Source organism: Medicago truncatula, chromosome 8, assembly GCF_003473485.1.
Source record: "Medicago truncatula cultivar Jemalong A17 chromosome 8, MtrunA17r5.0-ANR, whole genome shotgun sequence".
NCBI lineage: Eukaryota > Viridiplantae > Streptophyta > Magnoliopsida > Fabales > Fabaceae > Medicago > Medicago truncatula.
Window position 1 is genome coordinate 1,012,288 of NC_053049.1, and position 17,578 is coordinate 1,029,865.

At 32.1% G+C, this 17,578-nt stretch overlaps 3 protein-coding genes across 3 annotated transcripts; 2 read left to right on the forward strand and 1 right to left on the reverse strand.

The window, feature by feature from the left end:
- Positions 1–1,629: 1,629 nt before the first annotated feature.
- LOC25500062 (F-box protein SKIP19) lies at positions 1,630–2,604 on the reverse strand. The gene is made up of 3 exons (XM_024772250.1): positions 2,261–2,604; positions 1,806–2,165; positions 1,630–1,717 (listed from the first exon to the last, which is right to left on the reverse strand). The coding sequence occupies exons 1-3, from the start codon at positions 2,602–2,604 to the stop codon at positions 1,630–1,632; spliced, it is 792 nt and encodes a 263-aa protein (XP_024628018.1).
- Positions 2,605–8,333: 5,729 nt separating this feature from the next.
- Positions 8,334–10,959, forward strand: LOC25500064 (50S ribosomal protein L4, chloroplastic). Its single transcript, XM_013588384.3, has 2 exons — positions 8,334–9,246; positions 10,613–10,959. Exons 1-2 carry the CDS (start codon positions 8,412–8,414, stop codon positions 10,648–10,650), a joined length of 873 nt encoding a protein of 290 aa, XP_013443838.1. The 5' UTR covers positions 8,334–8,411; the 3' UTR covers positions 10,651–10,959.
- Positions 10,960–12,798: 1,839 nt separating this feature from the next.
- Positions 12,799–16,507, forward strand: LOC25500065 (uncharacterized). Its single transcript, XM_013588385.3, has 3 exons — positions 12,799–12,960; positions 13,111–14,191; positions 15,063–16,507. Exons 2-3 carry the CDS (start codon positions 13,113–13,115, stop codon positions 16,066–16,068), a joined length of 2,085 nt encoding a protein of 694 aa, XP_013443839.1. The 5' UTR covers positions 12,799–12,960; positions 13,111–13,112; the 3' UTR covers positions 16,069–16,507.
- Positions 16,508–17,578: the final 1,071 nt, after the last annotated feature.

Below are 17,578 nucleotides of genomic sequence, written 5' to 3' on the forward strand. Positions count from 1 at the left end.
TTCACGAGTTTAGGCCGGTTCATGTTGTTTTGAGTGATAGATATCATGCGCCTTTTGGGAGATTTATTGTTGAATTTCTAGGAACGCTTAGGGTTCCAAATTCCAATACATGTATGGTTTGTCTAGCTCAGTGTCAAAGTGAACCTTGGGTTTGGTGAAAGTTGACGATGTTTCCTGAACTCCAATGCTCAAGTCCCTCAAGATTTTAGGAGAGCCTAGAGGTTTAACCAAGATAGATGATGTACTTTTCACCAAGGATTAGAGTCCTTGAACACCTCTTTCACGCATGAATGGATACATGATGAGTTTGATAAATTTACGTAGACAATATGATCTTATTGAAGCTTCAAAATTTAGTTTTTGCAGTATGATTTTGTCAAACTCACTGTCAGGGACGGATACGCTTAAAGTAAATTGGGGCAATTGCCCCCACTACTTTTTCGATATTATTTGTTAAATCTTTGATATTTTAGCTATTGATCCCTCATAAAATAATAGATAGTCCCCATTAAATGAAAATTTATACTATAAAAAGAGTATTTTTATATGAATTCTATAAAATCAAATGTGTAAATGCATTTGAGATAAAATTTTAAATGATTTTTACTATACTTTTTAAATATAAAGACACGTAAATAACAATTTTAATTTGTAGATGTTAATGAGTTTTTAGTTTTTTCAATATATTATAGTATAGTGTTTATAACGTTAAGTATTTTTCTCAATGATAATTTTTGTTATTATTTTATCACTTTTACATTGCTAAATTTTTTGTATAAATAATATTTATCATATAAAATCTTACCCCTGCAAATCGAAATTTTTGAATCGTGCTCACTGTCACTCCAAACATGTTCATCTACAACATATTTCCAGTATTGCTCTGATATCCTAATCTGATGCCCTTCCATTATCAGGAAAAGCCTCAAGAGACCCAATTTAAAAAGCTATTGTTCATGAACGACTTGCACAGGATATTGTTCATTTCACGCAACTCTCTGCCAAGTAAGAAGCTCGTCGGTTCATTCAAGTCAATATATAGGTTTTAATTCCAATTATAAAATTTTTCATTAGATTCATTTAACTAATTTAACAACATTTTAAGTTTTCCATGTTCATGACCAAAGAAATTACACGCACATGGGGTGCATAAACCACAAACCATGTGAACCTTAGATTTAAACACAAACTCAAAGAGGTCTTGACACCTTGAAGGAGTTTGGAACCCGAGGAGATAAAAAACTACTAAAGTACATAATTTATGAATCCAAAGATGTAGATTAAATCAACACCATACAGTCCATTTTCAACTATATATTTATCAAAAGTGCTTTGCTATATATAGCGAAAGCCAAGTTCAAGAATAACCACGAAAGAATTAGCACCGTTAACAAGATTCAAAAAGATAATGTGATTAATAAATAAAACATGCAAACCAAGATTGCATAGAAGGTTCTTTAGAAATTCAAGTAACAGTACTATTCAAAAATAAAATATCAAACTTTCAAATGTCTCCGACCAAATTAATTTAAAGCAACAACATCAACATTTGTGATGCTAAGAAAACAATAAGAATCGCCTCATAGTTCTCCAACACCTAAATTCATATTCAGAATCAATCTAATACTCCTAATCATCATCATTAGCATCTTCAATAGTGGCCACATAAGCTACACCACCACCCTCAACATTATCATTCATCGGCATCACAATCATGCTGTAAAAAGTACTTTCGAGGTCGTAAATCTTCAATTTGCTCGCAACACCTTCTTTTTAAGCTTGGACTCAAAGAAGCACAAAGGCACCCTAGTAAATCAAGAGATTCAAGAAGAGGGCAATCATCAAGAATGGCAAGCAACTCAACACTCTTGAGCCAAATTCCAGACAATTTAAGATGTCGTAGCCCGGACATTGTTTTTGCAATAGCAAATGCCACATCATTATACTTATACTCGACGCAAGGGTAAATCAGCCTCCAAAGGTTTAATGATTTCAAACGAGGGCAACAACGACCAATGACTTCAAGAGAATCCCTTGATATGGTGTTGTTCTTAAATGTAATGGTAAGCTCCTCTAATAGTGGAAACTCCTTCACAAATTCACTCAACCTTTTATCAGAAAATTCTACCAAATACTTAATTCGTAATCGTCTCAAGTGACTTGCCCTGTAAAATATTATGAATAAGATCTTAAAAAATATGATTCATTCAAGCTCCGAGAAGAATAATATTACTTAAACGAACAAGATAAAATTAATTACCTAGGACTAGGAGCAGTATATTTGAGAATGTCATCGGTCCCAAATAATTCAAGACTAATGTCTTCTACATGACCACGACTTAGATCAATGGCATGGCCATAAATCTTATGTAAACAATGATAATCTAATGGAATAACATTGATATTACTAATGTGAATGGTACGCCACATTAGAGGATCCTTGCAAATGTGCCACCACAGAGGACAAACATTACGTGCACTTGTTACAATTTCAACAGTATCCAGTCTTTGAAGGATGTTCCTTATCAAGTCTATTGGAAGTTGAAGCCAATTTGGATTTCTTGTGCTCTCAACTTTCGCTTTTTCCACACAAGACCTCTTCATGCTACAAACAATACTGAAAATAAGTTCTACAGCATGCAGTTAGACTTTGTAGATCAAATATCAGTAATTAACTATATAGAGAAAAAGATATAGATGAAGACAAATTGGAAACTGCACCTTGTGATTTATTTCAATGATCAACAGTTCGGTATACGATGGAGATCGAGAGCAAAACTGAAGCAGTTCGGATGAGAATGGCGAAAAAAGTGATTCAAGTAGGGCACGCTTACAAAGTTTGTTTAAAAAAAACTAGGGTTCAAGAAGGGCACGCTTACACTCTTGATATATATTATGGATGCGTTTGTTACAGATTAAAATAAAAGTGATTTCACATAAAAGGGATTTTGCGTTTGTTTAGCGTAATAAAAATCACTACTTGAACCCTAGTTTCTTTTAGAGATTATGAGCCCGTTTGTTTTAACTTTTTTAAGAAAAAAATCATTTTTTTAAAAAATTAATCACTTTTAAGAGTTTTGCATCCGTTTCTTATAGTTTTTAAAAAAAATCATAATATAAAAATAATCTAAAAACAGCTTAAAATGAGAAGCTGTTAAGAGCAGCTACTCAAAAAATAGATTTTTTTAGAGGAGAGAGAAAATATGATTTAAAAGATTGAACTAATTTTGTAACAAAAAAATTCCTTTTTGTTTAAAAAAATGATTTTTATTACGGTAAACAAACGCAAAATAGATTCTGATTTTTCATAAAATCTCTAAAATATAATCTCTAAATTATTTTATATCAAAATCACTTTTATTTTAATCTGTAACAAACGGGCCCTTACCAGCTTCTCTTTTGAAGTTGCTTTTAGGTTTTTTTTAGATTCTGATTTTTTTAAAAAGTTGTAACAAACGGATGCAAAACTCTTAAAAGTGATTATTTTTTTTAAAATAAGTATTTTTTTCTTAAAAAAGCTATAACAAACTGGCTTTATATTTTTTTGAAAAGGATATACTTTATGATCTATATCTATATCATTATATAATCAGAAGACATTGCTAAACTATATATGAAAAAATTATATTGTTTTGGATTGACATTTTTATTTTTAATTATACTCTTGAACAAATTTATCTATTTCTTTCAATTAGGCCCTTCAACATATTTGTCTATAAAAATTGTCATATTGTTGGGCTCATTTAAAAATGAGAATGACGGTGGGTAATCTCGCAAAGATTTCAGGATCCAGTATTTGCTAAATATCCTTATTAGATTACACCTCATGCCTTCCCTTGTTTTATGCATTGGGAGAAATTTAATTGGCTAAAACTGTTTTTGGGATAAGTTCGGGATAAAGTTTTTCGGGATGAATATCAACTCTCTTAAAAAATATAAGACTTTATATTATGTTTGTTATAGTTTTTGTTTTTTTACATTAAAGACAATGTCATTAACAATATATCAAATGGCAAGAGTGTAGAAATACAAACGGAAGTCTTTTCAATTCATACGCGATCCGGATTATGAAGAACATATTTAGCTAAATAATGAACAGTTTGGTCGGATTCACGCTTAATATGCAAATAGTTTAAACTATGAAAATATACATTAAAACTAATACAATCCTTAATAATAGAGTGAACATGTGTGTGCGATTGTTCATTCAACATCAAAACCAAATTATAAACATATGATTATGCTATAAGATTCAGAAAAGACATGTCTTTCGCAGGTACCAAACTGATATGTGCTCCGGTGTAGTGGATGTTGAATCTTCACGGCAGAGGAGAAAGGTGTTTGTCGTCACGTTAACACTCCAACGTTCAAGTTAGTATTTGAGAGAGGTGGCGTTATGTGTAAAAAAGTGGTAAAAGTAAAGTGTACCTTAAGGGTGATGCTGAGTTTGATTGTAAGATGTTCATGTTTTTTATGTGTCGAAATTTTCCGGTTGGAGGGTTGTTTGTGGTTGATTCCTTCTCCAGGCCTTAATGATGTTCCTTCATGGCCCCTTAGAGCATCCACAATCGAGACAACAATTTTTTGGTTCTTAAATGGATCCCGCGTGTACACATCACTCATTTATAATTTTTTAATAGTAGTATCTAATAAGCATTCAATCCCTCCAACCCAGATCTCACACAAATTTCTTAAATGAGACATATTAATCAACTACCAATAACTTTATATCATTAATTACATTTCAATTTTTTAATATTAAAAGAGTGTGAGTCCCGCTTAAGATTGGAGGTCTTAAGTAAGACCTCGGGTCTTATAAAACAAAGAAAAAGTTTTTCCCCAATAAAAATACATAATAGATACCGGATCTTAAATGTTTAAAACCCTCCTATTAAAAATGGTCTTAGTCTAACTTTTTTTAGGATTGGGTTTTTGATGCTGGTCCAGGTATAATATTATTCCTTTTTTTCTTCTTCCAAGTATATCATGGCCCCTCGGTCAAACTTCTTTATGATGAGTTAAAACAAAGTATATGTCAAGTTTGATATCACTTAATTTTATCATTTGCTTTTATTTTTCCTCTATATCATTCTGTATCAGTTAAATAACGTATTTATTTATTTTTAAAAATAAACAGGTAAGATTTTAAACGTCAATTATTTTGGTCCATACAAGCGGAAAGACGAGCATGTTGGTGTCAATCATTACACTAGTGGCAAGGATATTTGAAAATGGAAAAATTAATATTACAAATTTTACATTCCTTCATTAAAAAATAATAATAATATGCATGAATTACATTTTATTTAAAATGTTGACAAATAGATAAAATAATATTTAAAACAACTATTAATTATTAAAATATTACTTATTTTGTAAGTAGGACCAAATAGTACATATTTAATTACTTCTTTTAAACTCGTTAGTTGCTTAGGAGATAAAATCCTTACTTCAATGAGAAGCCTTAACAGGGAGTGATCCTTGTTAAGTAAAGACCTCCCATTAGAGATGCTCTAAGAGCATCAATATCGATCGTAGTATATGTATATATGAACAGAGCGTGTCCGGAAAAACACCACTAATTGAGTTTTTTGGGTGGTAAATAGTTGATCCCGTAGCACTGCATTGATACGGTAGCTTTGTCTGATCTTAATGTTCTTTTATAATAAAAAGTGCTTATGATGTTACTTTTTTGAATTAAAATGATTTAAGAAATATAATATAAAATATATTGTAAGATGAGTGAGACCTATTTTAAAATTTTGGAAGAGTGGTATGGATATTTAGAAGATATAGTTTAGTGGTTTAAATAATTGGGAAGTGTGAAATAATATATTGTATTACGTGAGACCCATTTATACCACTCATATGGGTGGTATGGATGTGGATGCTCTAAGTGACTCAGTTGACTTTGTCACACACACCAATGTACAATTTTGATCTTAAATAACTTTACTAATCTATTAGAAAAAATTATAAAATTTGATATTTTGAAAATATTCATCTAGACGAATCTAACAATATCTTATATGATATTATTTATTTTTATATATCAGTAGAAAAATACAGTCAAAGTATGTTAGATCAATAATATAAATTTTTAAATAAATCATCTATTATAGGATGGAGGGAGTATTTATCAGAAAACCTTTTGTGTGACCATACACATTATGCTAAAACTTTCTCGTAGTGAAACATACAAAGAAAATTGAAGTATAAAACTAACGCATTTCGGTAATCAGAAGCAGAGAACAAAACACATCTGTGTTTATTGTCATTCCAAACTAGGCTGATCAAAGTTAGTCCCTCTGAATTTGTAATTTGGAAAACTTTGTAACAATTTCAAAACTAAAATATCAAACTTTCCCTACAACCAAATTACTTTAAAACAGCAACACTAACATTTGTGATGCCAAGAAAACAATGATATAATAAATCAGTCTAATACTCCCAATCATCATTAGCATATATATGTATCTTCAAAATTGTCCACATACTCCATCCGATCACATTTATAAGTAAAATGCAGCTTTTTAGATACATTGAATAATTAATGTATCTGACATATAGCCTCGTGGTATTGACTTGGAACCTGAAAGTGTGCTCCTTCTTGATGTCTCAAGTTCAATTCTCTCCGATACCAATTTGGATGAGCTAATTTAACTTCTTCAAAATAAAAAATAAAAATGTATTTGATATACAAATGTGACTATATATATATATATATTAATTATTTAATTTATCTAAAAAAGTGTTTTTTCGTATAAATATGACCACCATCATCATAATATAAAAAGTGCTTTGGAGGTCGTAAATCTTTAATTTGCTCGTGACACCTTTGTTCTAAATTTTGACTCAAAGAAGCACACACGTGCAAATCAAGAAATTCAAGAAGAGGGCAACCATCAAGAATGGCAAGGAACCCAACACTGACGAGAAAAATTCCTAACAATTTAAAACGGTGTAGCCCAGACATTGTTTTAGCATTAACAAATATCACATCATAATATTTATTTATATTGAAAAATGATATTTGAATGGTCATTTTGTGATAATAGGTGTGACAATTTTTTCTCTTATACCTACATTGTATTTTTTATTTTTCTCTTTATTGTTTTGGTTCTTCTACCAATATCTACATTTCTTTATATATTTTGATTGTTTCAAATGATTGTTCAAATAATATTTCTCATTTATACTTTGACGCAAGGGTAAATCAACCTACAAAGAATTAATGATTTCAAACAAATGCAACATTGGCCAATGACTTCAACAGAATCCTTGGATACATTGTTCCTAGATGTAATGTTAAGCTCCTTCACAAATTCACTCAATCCTTTATCTGAAATTCTTATGTAGAAATTGTCTTAATTGACTTGTCCTGTAAAATATTAAGAGTAAGATGCTGATAATATATGATTCATTTGAGTTATGGGACGAATAATATTAAATTAAACTATAATTTAGAGTGTGTAGTGTATAACCATCATTAAACTATAATTTAGAGTGTTGATATGATACAAACAAGGATATGAGCTGCAATGAAATGAAATGAGATTAGAAATTGAGTCCAATAAATTAGGGAGGTCTAAAATGATCATACTACACTTAGGAAGTGGAATAAATTTGTTGCCATTTAGTGGTGACTCATTAGTTTTAGAAGATTGATGACTCACTAGTTTATTGGAAAAAATCTAAAACAATATTACTTATAATATAGAGTAGTGATATTTGTACACCTTTTCTAAATAACTTTCATGACAACTTTGTTTTTTTCTATTTTGATTGATCAAAATCAATAGAGAGAGAAAAAGGCAGAGAGATAACAAGAATGTAATGTGAGTATGAGAGAGAAAGTTGTTCAAAAGTTATTAGAAATTGGTTGTACAAATATCATTTCTCTATAATATATTATCTCTATTTTATAATCATCGATGAAATTATAATATTTTCTCCATCTATTATTCTTAAAAGGTTCTCATTCTATGTTCTATATCAGAGGAATTATCTTTTACATATCATTTGGTGCTCTTAACAATGATACAATCAATATTGTCATTTTATATAATAAAAAATTAAGTCATAAGTGTTTTTTGAAGTAAAATTAAGTTAATAGACGAATTTTATATATTTACCAAAAATATAATAGAAAGAAATTGCAAACTTTGTTTACTTTTTTAATATAATTTTCAAGGATAGTAGATTTGATATAGTATAGTTAAAAAACAATTCATGAGTTTTATTTAATTATAAATTATAAAGTTGATCCATCAAATAAAAAATAGTAGTAAGCAAAAACAAAACAAAAATCCTTACCCACACCACACCACACCAATCAATTTTGAAGAGATAGGATAGAAAAGAAGCAAAACTCTCAAATTTTTCTCTCTGAACCAAAAAAAAATAAAAAAATGGCTTCACTCTCTTCAACACTAACACCAACTTCAACTTCTCTTTCTTTCTTCTCTTCTTCAATCTTCATTTCTAATTCAATTCCCAAATTGAAATTCACTCCAAATTCAAACTCAATTTCACATACTAATTCACTTTCCATTTCTTGCAAACTCGCCACCCTTCCACTCCTCTCCTTCTCCGGCGAGAAAATCGGTGAATCAACTCTCGACGTCAAATCCGCCTCTCCTTCCACCTCTCGCGCCGTCGTCCACCGCGCCATCATCCACGACCTTCAAAACAAACGCCGCGGCACAGCCTCCACCTTAACACGCGCCGAAGTCAGAGGTGGTGGCCGAAAACCCTACAACCAAAAGAAAACCGGCCGAGCACGTCAGGGTTCGATTCGTACACCTCTCCGACCCGGCGGTGGTGTGATTTTCGGCCCGAAACCAAGGGATTGGACTATTAAGATTAACAAGAAGGAGAAGAGGCTTGCGATTTCCACTGCGGTAGCGAGTGCGGCGGTGAATACAGTTGTGGTGGAGGAATTTGGAGATGAGTTTGAGGGGAATGCGAAGACGAAGGAGTTTATTGCGGCGATGAAAAGGTGGGGATTGGATCCGACGGAGAAAGTTACGTTTTTTATGATGGAGGTGAAGGAGAAAGTGTTGTTGGCTAGTAGGAATATTGGGACTTTGAAGATTTTGACGCCGAGGACTTTGAATTTGTATGATGTTTTGAATGCTGATAAGATTGTTCTTACTCCTGATGCTGTGGATTATTTGAATGGTAGGTATGGTGATAGTGAACAAGATGATGATGGTGATTATGTCGAAGAGGATAGCCAAGAAGGTAAATCATTAGTATTATAATAGTATTAATGATGATTAGTGATAACATTGTTAATCGTTATATCTTGAATTATTCATCCTTGTTTTTCGAATAGTATAGTACATTAGTACTAGTTCAATATTGATGTTGCCTTCCGTAAGAAGCGTCGGTGCTAGCGTGCTATAGTCATAGACCTAGATTTTAAATTGAAGTTGCGGTTATGGTCGTGTGCAATTGTTGATATGTTGACAACTGTGGTCAATTTTAGATGGTACTATTGTGGCCGTGGGGACATACAATTACAAATTCGGATGTTGTGATCACAAATGTGGGTGGGATAAGGGTTTTAAATAGTGTTTACAGTAGAGATCCTTGATATTGCGGCCTGTGTGGCTTCAATTGCAGTTGCATTGCGTTTTTGACAACATCAAAGACCGTTATGGTTATGTAGCCCCCCAAATCTCAGTCGCAGACCTTTATTTAAAACTATAGTTGCAGATCTTTTAAAATCTTGGGCATTGCGTTTTAGATAGGAGTTAGTTTGGATAAACTTTTATTGAACATGGAGAATGAAATATTAAAAGAATTTGACAATGATTGTGTTTTTTTAAAAAATAGTTTCTCGAATAAGTTGAAATATGTTTCCATTTCTCATGATCATCCAATTGATCATGCAATTTTGTAAAAAACTTATTCCTTAAGCATTATAGTAGCTTGTAAATTTTTTTGTGAAATGAGAGAAAATTAACTTATTTGAATTGAAATGTTTCCTTTAGGTAGAAATCATTTCAAATTTGGTTTAAGTTGCTGATATTTGAAAATGTTTCATTGAGGTAGAAATCAATTCAAATTTGGTTTAAGTTGCTAAATGGATTCTCAAGTTAACATTCTGAAATATGAAGGATGTTACTACTGATGTAATTGTTTATTTTTTACATATATGTTAAGGCTCTGAACTTGTTTTAATTTGAAGATTATAAGTAGTTCACTTATTTGGAGTCATTAACCATGGTCATAAGATTAAAGTTCAACACTGTTGTTTGTTCAACTTGTTGTATCTGCATTGTGTAGTCTTATTTGTCATTGGCTTTAGCTTTAACTTTGGAGCTGGTATCTTTAAAAAATTATATTCTTGAGACTATTGAAAAGAAATGAAGTTAGTGCACTGACAGAGTAGAGTCACCTAAATCTCACTGACTCATTTTGATAGTTGTTTAGTATTGTGCATGTGTGTGTGTATGGACATTCATGTTGGTGGTTGGGTTAAACTTAAACTGCACATTCCCTCTGTAACTTTTGAGTTGCTTATTATTGTGGAAGAGTTTAAGATGGGTCTGAGTAATATAATAGGTTTCTGACTTGATTGCTTTCTTCTATTTGGATACAGGACCAGACGCAGAAGAAAGTGCCGATGCGGTGAATTGATGATTTAAAGTTGTTTGCACGGTTGTATCGTATCATTTTATAGAGGATATTGCTCATACAGGGTATAGAAGGTTTGAAGTCTTGTTTGTACCAATGTATTTGCTTTTTTTCCATTCCATCACTTAGAATCCAAATTCAAGTAGCATGTAAGGATATTTCTTTATCTCATTTACAATCACATTTTGTTGTAACCTAGTAATTTTTTGAATCAATTTTGTTGCTTTGTAGTCTCTTTTGTGCAGATGCATGTAAATGGATAAGTCAATTGTTTTGAATCAATGTTGTTGCATGTAGTTTCTTTCTTCTGAAGAAGTTGTATCTGGTTACTTCTTTTCTTGTACTGCTTCTACTTAATGGATAGACAAAAATCTAGAACATGTGATGCTTACATATTCTTAAATGTGCTATTCCTAAACCCTAAAAAGAAGTTTGTTGAACTCTCATGCCTGTTTTGAATGACTTTCCTGCCATATACCTCATAAAGTCTTCCCATTCAACCATGTTTTACACTTTGAAAAGGAAACCATTTGTAAGTTAGAAGAAGAAAAACAAAGAGCAAATGAAGTCAAGAAACATATTTCCCAGTCAAACATCAACTCCTAATTTAGTTAAAACAAAATTAATAGCTTATTTTCCTCTCACCGTTGGTGTCATATTGCTTCATTGGTGATTCTTCCTTCCATATTATTATTATTATTATTATTTATGATGATGGTATTGATAGCAAGCATAGAGAAAAATATATTTAAATAATTGGAGAATTATAAATCATATCAGAGTTTTTTTTTTTTGGTTACAAAATCATCTGAGTTAATATTGTTTAGGTGCTAAACTTCTGCGAAATTACATATACTATCTTTAATATGAAATTTATAGGCACATGATACATGAGAAATTCTTATATGGTCATAGGACTAAAGAAAAAGTGTTTGGTCACACACACATAAAGAAATATTTTTTTAATAATAAAGAGGAAATTGATAAGAAAGACATTGAATATTTTGAGGAGAATCCTTTTATGTGTGTGTTCAAATATTACTGATTTGGTCTTGTGATCATGGACGAATGGGTATGGAGATGAACATGATAAAGCAGAATTAAAATAAAATGAAATAGATGACTAAACGTTTGAAACTAAATTTATAAACTTTAACTATTATACTATCTTCGTTTTAAAATCAATATCGTTTAAGATTTTCTACGCATATATTAAGAAATGCAAAAAAATTGTTAAACGACATAACCATTTTACTAAACTATCCCTTTTAGCTATCGGTATGTTTTCCACAAAAGTAGAATATTAGTACTTTCGAACAAAAGTAGAATATTACTTTGGAAGTAGTGAACTAGAGGCATAATTGTAAAAGTTTACATTAAGAAATGAACATGATATTCATTTTGAAATAAATTTTTCTTGCTAATGGACATTCATTTTAAAATGGAAAAAATATTCGTTAAAAATAGTAGTGTTACTTACTTTATACATTGAAAAAGTGGATTAGTCCCACTAGATGATTAGAATTTTAACCGACCTTTGAATTTTTAGAAAATGCTAACGAGTGTCCTAAGAATATTTTTTAAGGACTTTTGATAAATTTTTATAAAAAATTGTGCATTTAATGTATGGAAAAGTGAAGTATTAGACTTTTTTAATAAATATTTCTTAATTAAAAATCCTTAAAGATTTTTCTTTGACATTCATTAGCAAACACATATTTTATTTAAAAGAAAAAACAAATGCTCGAAAAAAGATGGCTAAAATATGGTTTTAGTCCCTGCAAATATGCTTCGTTTTGATTTTAGTCCCTGGTAAAAAAAAAATTTGTTTTTGGTCCCTGCAAAATTTTTTGTGTTTTTGAAAATAGTCTCTGACCCCACTTTTGTGATGATTTGCATACGTGACACATTATAACTGAACCAATTTTGTAGTTTTTGGTCCCTGCAGAATATTTTGTTTTTAAAAAAGGTCTTTGCAAAATTTTTTGTTTTTGAAAATAGTCCCTTCAGGGACTATTTTCAAAAACAAAAAATTTTGTAGGGACCAAAAACAAATTTTTTTTTACCAGCGACTAAAACTAAAACGGGGCATATTTGCATGGACTAAAACCATATTTTAGCCAAAAAAAATTAAAAGAAAACTAGTGCTCAGTGACTCACCAACTAGTAGAAGATGAAAAGTTAAAGCTAAATTGTACTGTAGGCGACACTTCACTTCTACATCTTTCTTCTGCATTTCAATCATCAACTGGGTTGAGATCATACTTGAAGGTGAAGCTATTGTTGTCATTTTGTTAACAAATATTAATCCATGTAAGTTGTTACCTTTATTCTTATTTTTGTCTTCTAATATATTATTAGGGTTACTATTTTTGCCCTAATTTTTATTATGTCTCTACACTTGTGCTTGTATTGGAATCAAGTAATTAATTAATTTGTTATATTATTTGAATAATATGCTAGAAATGGAAAGAAATAGCCGTTCCGGGAAGAGGGGTAAAGAGTTGTATTATTTGATGATCCACAAGGCTGAGAAGAAGGAAGAGGCAAAACAGAGGCAACTGAGAGCTATCTTGAACAAACTAACTCCTCAGAATTTCGATAGACTTCTTGAACAAGTAAAAGCAGTTAATATTGACAACACGATCACTCTCAGTGGTGTCGTCTCACAAATCTTTGAGAAGGCTCTGATGGAACCTATCTACTGTGAAATGTATGCCAACTTCTGCTCACATTTAGCTTCCGAGTTGCCTGATTTGAGCATGGACAACGAAAAGATAAATTTTAAAAAGTTATTATTAAACAAATGCCAGGAGGAATTTGAGAGGGGTGAACGACAACAAAAAGAGGCAAATAAGGTTGATGAGGCCGAGGCCAAGGTTGAGGTCAATCTGTCAAATGAAGAAAGGGAGCAGAGAAGAACCAAGGAAAGAATGCGCATGTTAGGAAACATCAGATTGATTGGAGAACTATATAAGAAGAAAATGTTGACAGAGAGGATAATGCATGAGTGTATAAAGAAGTTAATAGGTCAGGGTCAGTATCCTGATGAGGAAGATGTTGAGTATCCTGATGACGAAGATGTTGAGGCTCTGTGCAAGCTGATGAGTATTATTGGGGAGATGATTGACCATCCCAAAACTAAGGAACATATGGGTGTATATTTCGAAAAGTTGAAAATATTATCAAACAACATGAATCTATCTTCTATGGTGAGGTTTATGTTGAAGGACGTAATTGATTTGAGAAGGAATAGATGGCAAGTAAGGAGGAAAGTTGATGGTCCAAAGAAAATTGAGGAGGTACACAGAGATGCTGTGGAAGAGAGGCAGGCTCAAGCACAAGCTGGTAGCATGGGTCGTGGTATGGGAAACAATCAATCTCCAAGAAGCAACCCCATGTTAAGGAACGATGATCGGAATCTCAACAGGCCTGTTGCAATTTCACCTCACACTCAGTCACAAGGGCCAATTGTCTCTCAAAATGCTTATTCAGATGAACGACTTCGGGACATGTGCTTATCAGCAATCAGAGAATACTACAGGTACTGTTTTGTTTTTATGTTGTTTATCTTTTCGGTTACAGTTTTTGTTCATTACAGTTTATCTCATGAAAGTTGAGACATACAAATGTTTATTACAGTTTATCTAATCATTTCATTTCATTTAGGATTAGGATTTTATCATTATTAGGATTGAGCTTTATAACGTCTCATCATGATACACCCTAGTGTATCATTATAGAAGCACTATTCGAGTGACTGTCTACTCCTTGACAAATTAGGAAGAAGGAAGAGGAAATTTGGAAGAGAAATAGAATATTCCTATTATTCATCATAAGCATAAAGGGTTTCAAGTACATATTATATAATGCAAGTGTAGCATAACAAACATATGCTTAATTTGTGGAACTAAAAAATAATGGAAAGATCAAAGCATTAGTTGGTTTGTCTCTTCTCAAGTGTTGGGCTATCTGACTCCTCATCACTATTGGGCTCGTCCATGACTTGATTGAGCTTTCACTTAAAGAGGGTGTATCACATCAGTTAATCTGCTGGTGCCAATTATGATGTTTCATTCTTTTATCAATCTTTTGTTTTACTTTCTATGTGTGCATGCTGTGTATGCACGGACACGGACACCGACACATACACAACATGCACACATAGAAAGTATGTACATGGTGTATACTCGTATTAGTTGAGAGCATGAGATGAGTTAATCTTGACCATTCATGTAGACTCTTCTGTCAAATTTTAGGTTTTTGCAATCTTCAATGTTTTGCTTAATGATAATGACTTCATCATTTTTTAATGGTTATGGTTTTATATAATTTTGTATAAATTTTATAATACCTGAGCTTGACCCCACTTTCTGAAATTTCTGGATCTGTCCCTGGTGGTAACGTTCTACTAGCTTCCAGCACAAGGTTGAGAAGAAGTACAAAATAGGTAAAGTGTCAAATGCAGAAGAGGCAAAGCAGAGGCAACTGAGAGCTATCTTGAACAAACTAACTCCTCAAAATTTCAATAGGCTTCTTGAACAGGTAAAAGCAGTTAATATTGACAACGCAATCAATCTCAGTGGTGTCGTCTCACAAATCTTCGAGAAGGCTCTGATGGAACCTATCTTCTGTGAAATGTATGCCAACTTTTGCTCACATCTGGCTTATCAGTTGCCTGATTTGAGTGTGGACAACGAAAAGATAACTTTTAAAAGGTTATTATTAAACAAATGCCAGAAGGAATTTGAGAGGGGTGAACGAGAAATAGAAGAGGATAATAAGGTTGATGAGGCCGAGGGTGAGGTCGAGCTGTCAAATGAAGAAAGGGAGCAGAGAAGAACCAAGGCAAGAAGGCGCATGTCAGGAAACATCAGATTTATTGGAGAACTATATAAGAAGAAAATGTTGACAGAGAGGATAATTCATGAGTGTATAAAGAAGTTACCAGGTCTGTGTCAGGATCCTGATGAGAAAGATGTTGAGGCTCTGTGCAAGCTGATGAGTTCTATCGGGGAGATGATTGACCACCCCAAAGCTAAGGAACATATGGATGTATATTTCGAAAGTTTGAAAATATTATCAAACAACATGGATTTATCTTCTAGGGTGAGGTTTATGTTGAAAGATGTAATTGATTTGAGAGGGAATAGATGGCAAGTAATGAGGAAAGTTGATGAAAAGGTGACGAAGGGGTTTATCACGGCGATGAAAAGGTGGGGATTGGATCCGACGAAGAAAGTGATGTTTTTTATGATGGAGGTGGAGGAGAAAGTGTTGTTGGCTAGTAGGAATACTGGGACATTGAAGATTTTGACGCCGAGGACATTGAATTTGTATGATGTTTTGAATGCTGATAAGATTGTTTTTACTCCTGGTGCTGTGGATTATTTGAATGGTAGGTATGGGGATATTGAATAAGATGATGAAGGTGATTATAATGAAGAAGCAGTTGTAGAAGATGGTGAAGAAGGTAAATTATTAGTATTATAGCAGTATTAATGATGATTAGTGATAAAATTGTTAATTGTTACTGTATCTTGAATTGTTCATTTATGTTCTTAGTATTTGGATATTGACAAGTTTCTGACACCAGTCATGCCTTTCACAAGAAGCGTCGGTGCTAATGTGCTGTAGTCATAGGCGTAGTCAAGTTTTTAAATTGAAGTTGCTCTTATGATTGTGTGCAATCGTTGATATGCTGATAACTGTGGTCAAATTTGGTTGATGCAATTGTGGTTGTGGAGACGTACAAATTCAAGTATTATTTAAGGATATTTATTTGTCTCTTACAATCACATTTTGTTGTAACCTAGTAATTGTTTTGAATCAATGTTGTTGCATGTAGTTCCTTTCTTCAGAAGAAGTTATTGAAAGATGCTGCTAGATTAACTCATTTGTAATGTATTTGTATCTGGTTACTTCTCTTTAAAACTTCTACTTTTTTTATGCCGATCTTTTGTATTGGGTGATGAGTTAGTTTCCTTTGGAAGGAGTGCAAGAATGGATTTCAAATATGTCTAACTTTTGTCAAATTTTTTAATTTTATGCCTTGAAACAAAAGTATTTCAAATATTATAGGCAATTAGTATGTGTTTGGAAAGCTTGTTTTTCTAGCTTCCTATTTCTACGACAGGTTTGGCTAGAAACGCACGTTTGGCAGCCAATCAAAACAGGTACTATTTTGATTTGTATTTAATTTAACTGTTGTTTCTGTTGGGTCGGTCAATGTAGGTATTTGGTGACATTGTTTCGAAACAAAATAAAATTAACTTTAAAGATGGAAGTTTAGCCATTAATTAGTTTCATTTTTCAATTGGCGAGTAAATTAGTTATATGATGAAGGTTGATGTAATTAGCTTGTAAGAGAGGTTTGACAATAGTCTTGCAATAGAGGTATGAACCAAACCAGTGAGATACTATGGTATTTGGAAATTCTAAAAGTATAGAGAAACAGAAAAGCAAGTACTATGCATTAAGAAGCTCTTTTCTACCTTTTCCCCAAGTGGAAAGAAGTTCCTTCTCCATTTTCAATATATAAGTCTTTGTTCATTGATGAAATGGACCTGCTATTATAAACTAAACATTGATGTAAAAATGACCTTATAATCGTGTTATAAGGGTTTAAGTATGTGGATAAGTTGTATTTTCACAACAACTTAAAGAAAATTAATTGTATGCTAGTATTTGGATGAATGGGTGAATTGAGCTTTATCTTTTATGGCTGAGGTCTTCCCACCTTGAACTCTCAAGCTGCTTGAGTTCAATAAACTATCCCTTTACTAGTATTTCTTCACTTTTTTTCAACCAAACAGACCCTTTATCATGAGTCAAGATCCTTTCCATTTCCAAAGTTTGGTGGGTCTAATTATTTAATATACACTTCAAATCTCTTTAAAATTATAGTAATGAAGAAGAAAAATGGAGAGAA